This window comes from Pleuronectes platessa, chromosome 11, assembly GCF_947347685.1.
Source record: "Pleuronectes platessa chromosome 11, fPlePla1.1, whole genome shotgun sequence".
NCBI classification, from domain to species: domain Eukaryota; kingdom Metazoa; phylum Chordata; class Actinopteri; order Pleuronectiformes; family Pleuronectidae; genus Pleuronectes; species Pleuronectes platessa.
Window position 1 is genome coordinate 9,720,348 of NC_070636.1, and position 13,356 is coordinate 9,733,703.

Here is a 13,356-nt window from a genome sequence, read left to right on the forward strand (position 1 = left end):
GTCACTCTGACATCCATCTCTTTAGCGTCGTGGAATCTAACCGACTCTGTTTGGTCTGTCTGTCCTGCTGTCTGAATAAGGTTGGGACATGGATGCTGATGCGCGGGCTAATGTACGAGACTCTGACCAAGACCTTTAGTTGATAAAGATGAAAGAAAACTTTTAAGGTCGTCCGCACTGCCTCGGCTGTATTTTTTTTACCTTAACATTTAAGATATTTAGTTGATGCTGTGAAACTAAGTGATTTAATGAGGAGTCTAAGGGTCATCATCACATTACCTTGAAAACATTCCTTTGAGATGGGCCACAAAAAGGCATAAAAACTCAAGCCAAGGAGAGTCGTAGAAGGCAGACTTTTTATGAGAGGAAATTGGAGTGAGTGGAGGGGAAAGATTGGAGAGCCAATATGATTCAGGGGGAGAGGTTGACATAGCGCACCTCTTAAATAGATGAGTGTTCAGTTTATGACTGAAGATGAAAAGGATGTTCCTGCTCAGACTGACCTTGGAAGGTCATATGGAAGTTTTGCCTAAATAAACATTAATGCGCTAATTTAATCATTACTTGGGTGTGAACACCTTTTGTGTATCATTTGTGTTTCACAATGAGATGCTTTTGTATTAAACCTCATTGACCATTGCTCATCTGAACAGCCCTTAGAAATATGGAGAGATGGATGACGCATCTCCACTTTCACAACTTGCAATGCAGAGTTAAAGCTGCAGAAGAAGCTGGGGTAGTGGGTAGATACATACATGTTGTATGAAACAGAGATAAAAACCAAAGTGAATGAGTTTCACACACTTCATTCTGAATTCATCTGCTCAGAAGCCATGGGTGGCTTGCACAAAGTGTTTCGAGCTTGCCTTTGTGTTATCTCCCTTTTATTTGTTTATTTGTGTGAATGTGTGCACATGTGTGTCTGTGTACGAGGGCCTCCCTGTAGCTCAGCTAAGCGTTAACTCCCGGTTTGACAGAGCTGCTGCAGCAAGCACAGTGTGGGATTCAAAAGTGCATTATTCTTCCTTCTCTCTCAGGCTAACCTAAAGGGTGGGCTATAATTCAGAGCACTATGCTTGCAGGAGGTCTCAATGCCAGACCTCCGTTCCACATAACATTCCATAACAACCTATACTGGAAGCCCCTTTCCTGTCTTTGTGGAGTAAACAAATTTGGGATTAAGGAAAAGCTTTTTTGTTACATTCAGGAAGTGGAAAGACTGTATGTGTGTAAGTTTGTTTGACTAAATCATGCAGCAGAGTTAAGCTGTCTTCAAGTCGGGCATTGTGCTTTCCCCCTGTTTAATTTATATAAAGGTCAAATTTCAGAACAAACCAAGCTTTGGTCCCTGCATGGAGTCTCTGTGAATCAACCTCTGGCCTCATTTTAACAGACAGCCTCAAAGGCAGTAAAACAGATTTCCAGGAATAGAAGGCCACACTGGGTGTTTGATACGAGCAAGGGCCTGCGGTTCCTTTTGCAATACATACTAATAGCCTTGATAATGTTCTTCACTGTTAAACAATATTCCCATATCGGAGATTGAGCCTCTATCTCTTGCCATGTGCAGTCTACTTATCTACCAAAGACTCCTTCCAGTCCTCAGGGATATGTCTGTGCCGGGCTACCTGCGACCCTTGTGAATATGTGTGGCAGAAGGTTGGTGTGGTGTGGTTGCAGATGGGCGTCCTCTCTGCTCTCTGTGGCCGTCTGTCTGTGGCTCTGTGGTGAAATGGAAGTCTTTTCCTGTGGCTCTCGGTGTGTGTTTGTTTCCTATTCCTACCCCTGTGAGCCTGTTGCTACTAATCAAACCTTCCACATCACCCAGTGATGCTTTCTCACATATGTGTCTTGGTCAGAACAGAACTCCTCCTATCTTCTCATTTCCTCACTTGCTTCCACCCTGCTTGTCCATCTTAGCATCTTCTCCCCTGGATGTGTATTTCCAGGGCTGTTTTCTTATCTTGTTTGATGACCATCTCCTTATTACCTGCAAAAAAAAACTCATGTTTATAGTTTTGGATGAGTCATGTAGCTATTCTGAGCTATGGCCAGCTCTCCATAACCCCTCCAAAACAACGTGTTGTCACTGACTTCAGGAACATTAATATTCTATGAGGTGGTTCTCTGTCTGCCATAAATTAAATCTGGTTATGAGGATGTTTATAGACGAGAAGCTACTTATTCGGTGAATACAATTGGTAGGACATTGAAATTCTTCTTTCTGAGCAGCAGAAGTGGCAACTGAAGCAAGTCAGGGATGCAGTTTTCCTTGAGTGTCTCATTAATTTCATGGCCCAGTGCAGTGTTTTAATATCTTCAGGTGTCGTCACTGATTAGGGCTGTAAAGACGAAGCGCTGCATCAGTGTGTGCGCCCCACTCTCCCAACAGTTAGGGCAGAGAGGGCTTTGTTCCCTTTGCCTACACAAAAAAACACTCATGTACATGCACTCAATTAGTAAAGGTAGCAGAAAATCGAACATAAACTGGGCAAAATTAGAATGTGATGCAGAAAACCAAAGTTTTTCATGACTTGCACCCGAGGACTGTCCATTTGGACCATTTCAGCCCCGTGTCCTGCCATTTTAGCATCAAGCCACCAGATGCCACCACTCCCACTCTAACCCAATTCCTTCATTACCCTAACCACTATATTTACTTATCCATATGTTCCTTCAACAGTGTTCATATACCAGAGTTTTTTCCCAGGGCTCTTGGGTTCCTGCTTCTACCCATCCACCTCCAAGGCTGTTTCTGTTGCTGCAAATAATTTGCCTTCACTGCACCAACCCTCCTCTGTGTGTCTGCATTCGGGTCCAGAAAGACATTGAACTGTGACAGTATGATAGAAACATCATGGACCCAGCCAACTCACTGAGTCTGAAGCTTGGCATGTTTTTTTTTTTCATCAACCAAATTGTTCAGGGGAAAATTTTTTCCTCTTTCAATCTCTTGTATGTCCTAGATGACATTTCATCGGTTCTTGGGTCTTTTCCTAAGTTTGGGGTCCCAGCCGACATGCCAGCAATTCCAAAGCTGTTTTTTGCCTCAATTGACATCAGTTTAACTCCGGATCTCCAGTCGGCAGCTTGGCATAAACCATCCCTCCTTAGTCGGCCTACTGTACCAACCCACAGCCATACCTTGACCCACCCACATCCTTTACTGCATCCTGCCGCCTTTCCTGATCTCCAGACCATAACCCGTCTCCAGGTCATCCTTCAGAATTGCTACTTTTCCGTTGCGATTGCCCTCCTGCTCTGCCTACTGATGGGACTCCTCTTTGCTGCTTGGTTTCGAAAGAGAATCTGCCTTTGGTCTACCATTAGAGCTTGTCTTTACCACCACCCATTAGAGTGGGCCTGCCTTTGTCCAGCTTTTGAGCCATCCTCTCTTTGGGTCCTGCTACTTGCCCCGCCCTCTGGATCCCCAGTTCTATACTACATTCTACGTATCTCTGTCCACTGACCCATAGATCATGGACCACCAGACAGGACATCTGGACGGGGCAGGTTGATGTAGAGACGGTTATTTTTAAACAAGTGCTGAATTATTACTCTACAATTAGTTAATCATTCAAGTGTGTGATTTTAGCATAATTTGTATGTGTAATGTGTTTTGTGCACATGTGTTTAATTGTTTCCAACAGTAAAGATGTACACACTGTAGTGTATCTTGGTTTCTTATTAGTTGAGCCTTCTGTGCATATGGATTCCAATTCACTTAACAAGTAGAAAGAGATCATTTATTCTGCCTTTGCCATTCAGGCTGATTCCCTCTCTCTTGTTGGCCTCGTTCAGAATCCTCCCATCACACATCAACACCCCAAACTCATTCTTTCACATTCTGTTAATGTATATCTGTGTCTCTGCCGTCCTTTTAAGTGATGGGGTTAAACTAGTGCAGACAGGAAACAGTGGGGCGCTCTTGAACACTGAGAGCTTCTTGAAGTTTTTGAAAGTTATTCCTCTTGCACTCAGTTTAATAGTCAATGGCTGTCACCTGTTTCATCGTTTTTTTTTTAAGTGACAGAAGGTGTGTAGTGTCATCTTTGCTCAGTGGTGTCGTCATTTTTCATTACAAACCTGCCCTTCTGCCTGTGCACAATATGGTTGTTGCAGAAGCCTCTGACATGGTGACAATTGTAAAGCTTTCCTCTTCGGTCCTGTGAGCTCGGATTATAAGAATTCCCTTTGATCAATTTCTATCCGTCTGTGGTTTTCCTGTCCGGTGAGAGCTCTTTACTCACTCGTTTCAACCCCCGACTTTGTCTTTCACAACAGGCTTAATTCCTCCACATAATGAAACTCACTCGTCCACTGATTGCACTTCTTGCTGTTTGGTCATGAGAAATTAATGGAGTACAAATATTGTAGATTTATTCCTCTGAAAGGAATCAGCCTCCCACCAGTCTGTGTTTTGGCCTGCAGAGGAAATGAGTGTGCACAAATATCCTGTTGAATAATTGTTTGGACATGACCGTATAGCAGACATTCACTAACAGCCTATAAATACCACCGTAATGTTCTCTTTTTTTCATTTAAATGCAGTTTGAAAATGCAGCATATATATCTCCAGCCCGGCCTGTGTCTCTGGTGGCTAGCCGACAGGCGTCTGGGTTGGACTGTGGCAGAAAATATACTGTAAATAAAAGAGTGTTAATTTTGTTGCCTGTGGCAGCAACAGGCATGCTGACCTTATCAGGAGAGCCCCGACCTGTCTATTCCATCCTCTGTGACTCACCTACTCAGCTCCCTCCCTCAGCAAAGACGGCCTTCTGTGTGGAGCTGGCTTTCAATAACCTCTCGAGCGAGGTCAGCGGTGAGATGCAGAGTGAGAGAGGGCGAGCAAGCGCGAGGCGTGCCGACTCCTTTTGCTGCCTCGGCATCCAGCTGATTTGACGCTCCCCCATGTGGAGTGGCACCCTTCTCCCCATATGAATGCAACACGTCCGAATGCATCTTTGCACAGGCAGACAAGAGGCAGAAAGATGGGAGATGGATATACATTAACAAGGAGGAAGTGCAGCAGTGTTGAAATGCAGGGTGGACGTTGAATTGACTGCCCTTTTCTAGGTAAATATCAGAGGCATTCAGAGGTATTTTTGGGGTTATGTTATGGAGGCAGAGAGATGGAGAGATGAGAGAGAGAGCGATCGAGCTGGAGGCCCAGGCGCGGTGATGGATCACCTCCATGCTGCAGCTGCCTTGCCACAGTGAACACACCCTTAGAATTGATGAGCCACACCTCTTGTGGCCCTGTCTCCCTCTTCCTCTCTCTTTTTCTGTCTGGCCTATCACATCCTCCACCTTTATCCCACTTCAGCCTCTCTCTTAATTTATTTCTTTCCATTTTTTTCCCCCCGTGTGCCTTTTGACTGCCCCACCCACTCTGTGTGTCAACATCAAGCAGAAGAGCCATGGAATTGCCATACTAATAAGGTTAGAGGGAGCATCTCTGTTTCTCAGGGCGACACCTTTATAAATGACGGGAGCATGAGACCCTGCCGGTGTTCAATCACCTCTGCAGGGGCTCACCCATTGGGAGCTCAGCATGTGCAGTATGTGAGTGATTGTGTCCGTGCACGAGAGCATGTTTGTGTGTTATTGCCTCTGTGGGTCTTGCAGCGCCAGGTCTGCTGTGGAGCTAGTCGGGGTGGACAACAGCATTAGAGAGGAAACAGATCTGTAGGCAGAGTGAAGGCGAAGGAGAGAAATGACAGCCTGGAGCTCATCTGACCACTACTGCCTTGTTATGACTCCCTGATGTGTACACCAGGGGCTCACAAAATAGACACTTCCTCCCTTTATTGCCTTACACCACCTCTATCTCTGCTCTGTAGTCTGTCGCCTCACCGGCTCACTTTATGGCCTCTACCTAGAAGAGGATGCTATCTACTCTTATAAGTCTATGTTACAGGCTCCTTTTGTCTGTCTTTTTCACTGTCTGTGTTAGTGTTTGAGAAAAGGGATGCATTTTGGAATATGCTGACCTGCACAGGGTAGTCCTTACCTTTTCCTGTACCAGCGGACCCACAAATGCATGAAGAGCAGGGTAAGAAAGGAGGACAATTCAATTATTCAAATTTGTTTGGGATACATGGAGAGCCAAACGTGAAGAAATGACGCCGGCTAGTAGTACAACATGATCAGCAGCATTTGTTGTCATTAGCAAAACAGAAATCCCTGCTCACTCGTACAAAACTGAACTTAGGAACGTTGTTTCTGATGAAATGGACTTGATGTGTTTCTTTAATGCGTGTCGTGTCCTCTTCATAAGTTTATTTCGCTCCTCAGAACGGAACAAAACAGATGAAAACAAATAAAAACTAATCTGCATCTTGCTAAGTGAGTTTAGCTATTGCTTTGGGATTCAGTGATAGCGGTTTTCCTCTCAGCATGCAAGCTCTCCACCCGAATGTCATGAATGGCTAAACGAGAGCAGGGCGCTCATTGGAAGGGCACACGGCAGCTTACATCAGCGGCAGACGAAAGGGCTTTTGTGTTTGGCTTTTGCTAAGGTGAGCTGAGCCACAAGGAAATATGCCATTGAGCTTACATGTCAGTGTATCTCCCTGGCCGTCGGTGTGCAAGTGATCATAACACGAGGACAAAAAGGGGAAATGGCTGTGAAGCATGCAACACCTCAGCCATGAACACAGGCCATGGAATTGACTGCAGCGTCATCATTCCTGACCATAAAAGCTGCTCAGCCAGTCAATGCAGTCTGCGTTCATTCTCTCCTCACTGCCCAGTCGGAGCTATTTTTAGCCTCCGTGTGCAGCGTGGCTCAACTGCCGTCGGAGCTACCTGGATATGAGGGCTTTGTCACTCCTGCAGGCTGGAGCAGCACTGATCTTGCAAGCTTTACAGCTTCCTCTTTCCACTGCGAGGTCGGCAAAACAACTCCCGCAGTGAAGGAAATGAACAAAGACGGACAGAGAAAAGCGAGAAGACAAACAGATTACAGTGATTTACGCTGCGTCTAAATGAAACAACCAAAGGAATTACATTCTGATATTAACTTTCTGTGTCCTGTGCTCTGGATGTGACAGAAAAACAATTCTAATGAGGCAATCTAACATGAAACGGTTCACAATGATGATAGGTTAAACCGTCCAAGCAATTATTGACTAATTGATTGAAACCTAATACAAATAGGAGCAATCTCACAGGATTACACAATTTTTTTTTATTACTATTGTTGATGATAAGACACACTATTGTAGATTAAATGAAAGACACGACTCAAAAGACGATGGGAGGCATATCTGTATTATTTGTTGTGAAGGATTTCTTTTATGCTGCAAGCACAGTGAGCGATAACACAAAGTGCCATTTTTCTGTGTTTCTCATGCATTGTTAGTCACAGACTGTTTTTGTTTGTATAGTCTTTCTCCTGCAGGTATACAAACCTATGCCTATTTAATTCAGCATAATATCATTCAGAATTCCCTGGCATGGTAAACAAGTGCTCCAAATTAATTCATTTGGAATGACTGCGCTACAATCCCATGGTGCATTAATGCTGTTTAAATGCAGTGAGGGCTCACAGACACTCGCACAGGGCACCTCATCGTGGTTTCCCCCCCTCTTCTGTTTCCTCCTGAGTCCAGATGTGCCGGCACCATGTAGCTGTGCCACCTCACGCATGCAACTTAAACTCAAATCCATGTTACATCATTCCTCTGTGGCACTTTTACCAAGCTGCATTTGTCATTCCAAGCTTTTCTATTTAGTTCTTGAATTATGCAACAAACAGGCAACACTAGTAAATTATGTAACGTGAAAATCGAAACAACCGTTGGCTAGAAATAATCACGGTAATAGACTAAAACCACTTCTCTCTCAAGTTGCACACCAATCTTAGGCAGTCCTGCCAAAGATAACACGTCCAGGTCCCACTTTGCTCGGCCTGTGGGCTGCTGTGGCAAAAATTCTGCTTCTCAGTGGGCGGTAATCTGAGGATTAATGACAGCAACACATCTGCCAGTCATGTAGCAGTGCAACCCAGATGGCGGGGGATTCACACGAGGGACACGGACAGGGAAACGATTGCCTCCAACATTCTGTCATTTATCCACTAAAACACGCTGTTTGCAAAGCTGTAACGTTCTCAATCAAATCAATCCAAATTCCTCCAGAACATGAGTAGCCCCCTCTCGAACAGGGTCTGCACGGAGACACTCTGGTCATTTTTATGCTGGATAATGAGCATTTCTTTGTTTGTATTTTCGGGTAATTGGCTCTATCAGGGGCCTCTGTTTGTAGCATTTGTATATGATTGATTATTAACACCAGTTTGTTTGTCCTGTAGATGATATTAAATAAGAATAAAATCTTCCCTTTCCTCTCTTTGCCACTCCACTGTGCTGCATTTACTCACACCTTTTGTATGGGTTGTGCCTTCAATGACCCCCACAACAGTCGTAGGAGACACTGTGGCTGATGTGATAGAAGTCCCATTTGCTTTTCCGTGGCACAGTAATAGCACATAGCCAACATGGTGGCAGAGAAAAGATGATCCTAACAATGCCTGAGGCAGTGCCTCTGGCTACAGGGCCAATCCACACACACGCACACACACATGCACACACGAGCGCACACTATCTGTGTTTTGCCTCCCTGAGAGGAGCAGAGAAGCAGGCACATGTGTCTGCCTGAATTACTTTTAAGAAAAGGCGGTGGGAGTGATTCTATTCTTGCGGGCGAAAACAAAGTCAATTCTGATTTCATAGGACAACTCTCTTACTCGCCGTGTATTTCTAATTCTGTTTGTTTCAAAAAAATGTCAACATTCTGATTTGCCCTCTTGTTTCTGACCAGGTTGAGGGTCCTCCGGCCGCCGGGGCTTTTCGGGAACGCCCGTCCAAACCAACCACCTTTCGCAAGTTCTATGAGCGTGGAGAGTTCCCAATGGCACTGGAGCATGATGCCAAAGGAAACCACATTGCATGGAAGGTAGGGGCGCTGCGCTTTGGTAAGGATTAACCAAGGACTGTTAAAACATGGTATTGACAAGAGTGTCCCGTTTGTCAATACTGTTGTCAATTATTTGCTGCCAGGGGATCTATTCTGACACTTTAAGCACATGTTCTGAGATCATGACGCTAGTGGATTCACAACGTGTCCAGAATGTTGCTCTGTCAGACACATGGTTTAAGAGAGTTATTCTTTATAATTAGTCATAGTTGTGTTTATGGCAGAACATGCAATAAACCACTCAGAGTGCCATTTCCCAGTACCTTTAATAGCCAGGTGTGTTTGGACCTTGGTGGATTGCTATAATAAGAGGCGGTTTTGCGAGGTGGTGATAAAGAATGCCGATGGTTTGTGCCACCTGCAGGTTTATAATTTGCCAGATTTGCCACTTTCCTGTTGCACTTGACTTTTTTGGAGCCATCTTCATAAATGTAAAAATTATTCCAGATGTTCGACTTTTTTCACATCTTATAGCATTGCTAAAGCTTGTTAGCCTGTGTTCACTTGTTACTGTGCCAGTATCATTAAGAGTAAATGTGCTTGTCTGATGCATGGTGAGCATCGTTGGATTAGTATTTATTATTTCATGGCATATCTTGCAAGAATAATATTAATAATTATGAATAAAAACACAAAGCATTTTGATTTTGTAAGTGTTTTCCTATGTCAGTGGCTGAAGTGTTTGGGGCAACCTAGTGTGTGTTACATGTGTGTGTATTCCAACACACAAGCCTGCACATAAACCATTAGGCCCCTGTCTCCAACAGTGTATGTGGGAAGGAGGCATTGTTCTAATCACTCTATTGCTTTATTTCAGCCCCTACTGTGCTGCCAGCTATTCCATAACTTCACACCCACTGTGCAGCAACCGGTCTTAATGACATTTATTCATAGTAAGCAATGATAAATGAATAAAACAAATTATGCCTCTTTCCTACCTTTTTCCGACTTCAAAGAGAGAGGGAAGGCTGGATGTGTGAGCGAGCTCCTCGGTAGTTAGCTCTCTGTCTCCAGGTGAAAACACTGGAAAGGCATCTCTCTTTTGTATGAATTATTTATGTAAAATGTTCAAATGAATCTTTTGCGTTTGCACGAAAATAATGGATTTCCTTTGTGCTCTGCCCGTGGAAATAGCACTCAGCAAACAGGATCTGGTGTATGAAATTGTTGCTGTCATATCCAGTGTGGCTGTTATGCTTATTGATTTCCCCCCAATAGTCATACACACTCTCTAGTCAATTTTAAAATGCTTGGCAAAAGGAGAGTTTATTGCTCAAGTCAGTTGTGGCTCTTACGATTTGCTCTTTGATTGCGAACGAGTATTCTGGAGTTTTTTCTGTGAAGCATTAATTAATGAGCTACATATTTATTTGTTCCATTTCCATTCCTTTTTCTTAAATGTATTCTTCCTCAGCATTTGTTCAAAACAACCCAGGTAGAGACGCTCTGCACTCCGTTCACTCCTCTGTGGTGCAGTTGTATATGTGGGTTTAATGTAACAGAGAGTGTAACCATGATTGGAGTAAGTGGAGAGGGGTTGCTGCGTGTTTGCACTGAGCTGCCCTCAGGGCACATGGTTCAAGACGGCAGCTCAGGATCAATCCCAGTCTGAGAGCTCAGGCCCCTGGCAAATACAAAGTCTGGGGAAGGTAAGAAGGAGAGAGAGAGAGAGAGAGAGAGAGAGAGAGGGTTACTCTCTGAAAGAAAAATAAATGGTGTGTTGATTTATTTTGTGGGCTGAGTACTCAAGCATACAGTGTATTTGTGTGCCCACATGTGTGTATGTGATGCATGTGCAGTTTGTCCGACCGCATGGATGAGTGTTTGTGTGTGTTCGGGTCAGGGGGTTCGGCTTCCCTCCTACAAAGATGCTGTGTGCCCATGTTTACCTCTGTGCGGCAGCAAACAGCCGATACAGCTCACCTCTCAAATTGACCATGAAATAGACAAACAGGCTGAATATTCAACCAAACAAGTCTGTCCAATCAATATCAGCACCTCCTCGGTGCAGGTGCACGTTGCTCCTCTCTGCCTCTTTCCACTGACATGGTCACTCCCCCTCCGAGCAGCAGGGAGCAGCAGCAGCAGGCTTTCTGTGAACTGGATTCATCCTGTGCTGCGTGTTTTTAACATGTCCCCTTTCATACCATAGTAACGGCAAGATCTTCTTTTGGTGTTATGTCCTTCACAACTCTTATGAGGCTTTGCATCACTATTGGATGTTGTAACGAATATGTCATATTTGTACCATCTCTGCTAAGAATCCTGAACACACACACACAGTGCACTGAGAGCACTGGAGGAGGGCTGGATGGTATAGCCTAAAATGTATCTGACAGTAACAGTATATATTATGGTATAGTCTGTCGTCGGACATGATTTGCAGATTATCGTCTTATGCTTGTTTAACAATGTGCACGGAATGGAAATTACACAGGTCTTTTCTTCCCCCCTCCTTTTCATTGTGCGCGTCTTTTTCAGCCGTTTCTTCATTTCTCAACAAAGCAGCGTGGGTTTGCATATTTTCCAGACGAATCTCTGATGCAGGCTGATGACAATGACGAAGCAAATCTTCGTCTTCATCCTGACGGATGAGACATGGTTTCATGCGTTGCTGCCTCTCTCTGGTGTAGTTACGTCATTGCCAGTTAAGATCTGCCAGGGTGCTTCACTGGTGAACAATGTAGTGTCAAAATCCTCACGACAAGACGAATTCTGTGTACTTTCTATAGGCTGCTGTTTATACCGTCAACCCCTATTTGAAAAAAAACAACAATATAGTGTTTTTCAGCTGATTTTCTTGAGTACACTTGTAAATTGGGCTTTGACAGAGGAAAGAGACTCTGGTAAGCAGCTGTGATAGACACCTTTATTAATAACACACTCAATGGAACCGTTACACCAACAAACTCCTGAAAAATGTCAGTCTGTCTCCTTGGCCTGCTAAATGCTTTCTTTAACATTTCCTCAGTAAATAAAAGTCAACACCATTTCACGCTGAGAGTTGGCTTGAACACAACTTGCAAAGTGTGCGGTGGATTCTCAGAAGGTGTTAACCAGATCATTTAACAGTTAACAGTTTAAATACATCAAATCCAAAATATTGCATGTTGTAGTTTTATTTTATTTTGAAATAAAATAAAATAGAATATTATGATTTATTCTCTTCCTTTCTTATGAAATCACATTTCTAGTAAGCTTCACGTGTTAATGCCAGGCATGTACTCCATGGCTACAGTATACCCAAGTTGTGTGTTTGAGTTGTTTGACCACAGACAGGATTGACATTTTTGTCCCGTAATAGAGCCACACACACACACACACACACACACACACACACACACACACACACACACACACACACACACACAAACACAAAACCAGTGTCATCAGACCCTTGTGTAAACTCAGACTGGGTAAAAACGACATTTGTAAACTTAGACAATGTATGGAGAGCCGGAGGAGAAGGCGGGGCCTGCTCGGTTTGCTCGATTCAGTTGGCAGTGCCTAGCGCAAATGATGGAGACAGATAGAGGAGCAGGAAATTACTGACAGAGCCAGTAAAAACCTTACAAACATGTAAGAAACATGTATGAAAATCCCAAACAACAACACTGTAAGTGGACTTAGTGGAGCTGTGGGTGGCTCCCTGGGTGTCTGCCCCAGGATGGTGGCGCTGTGCCCGGGCTGTACCACGCTTAGTTTTCAGTCAGGAAACACCCTGATAGAAGATATTGTAGAACAAGGAGAACGTTTACAAAATGTGTGGGGTTTCACTGATAAAGAATTATGAGCCTGTGGACAAACAACTTAGAGAGTATGTGAGTGTGTCTGCGAGAGGTTTAATAGCGGGCGTTTGGGTCTGTATGTTCGGGGGAAATGCAAGTGAACTAAATGTCAAGGGCAAGTTGAAAAAGGGAAGGTTGTATCTGAAAGGTAATTTGGCTCTCCAGAGGTAAAAGCCTCAGCTGTAATGGCGCGCTCAGGTAAAAGCTTTACATGTGTGGGGAACATGTGCGGCAGAAAGATAAGAGAGAGAGGGAGACGAGTTAGTTCCTATCCTAGACGTGTATTTGTGTGTTTTTTGTGTTTGCACGTGTCTGTGTGCAAGAGTGTACAAATGTTTGTGTGAGTATTTGGCCCCTGCCACAAAGTAAAAGCCAAAGGCCTGGAACGAGAGAGAGAGAGAGAGAGAGAGAGAGAGAGAGAGAGAGAGAGAGAGAGAGAGAGAGAGAGAGAGAGAGAGAGAGAGAGAGAGAGAGAGAGAGAGAGAGAGAGAGAGAGAGAGAGAGAGAGAGAGAGAGAGAGAGAGGGAGAGAGGGGGACAGAGAAAGTTGGAGAAAGAGAGACAGGGGAGGGAGAGAGAGAGAGGTC

The 13,356-nt window shown here is 44.2% G+C and overlaps 1 protein-coding gene across 1 annotated transcript in view; it reads left to right on the forward strand.

Annotated features, from left to right (window-relative positions):
- Window positions 1-4,689: 4,689 nt before the first annotated feature.
- Window positions 4,690-13,356, forward strand: part of pacrg (PARK2 co-regulated) — a 117,970-nt gene continuing 109,303 nt past the window's right edge. Inside the window, exons 1-3 of the mRNA XM_053434849.1 lie at window positions 4,690-4,834; window positions 7,406-7,458; window positions 8,827-8,961. Of these exons, the coding sequence (XP_053290824.1) occupies window positions 4,690-4,834; window positions 7,406-7,458; window positions 8,827-8,961 (333 nt within the window). The remainder of the gene's footprint in view (window positions 4,835-7,405; window positions 7,459-8,826; window positions 8,962-13,356) is intronic.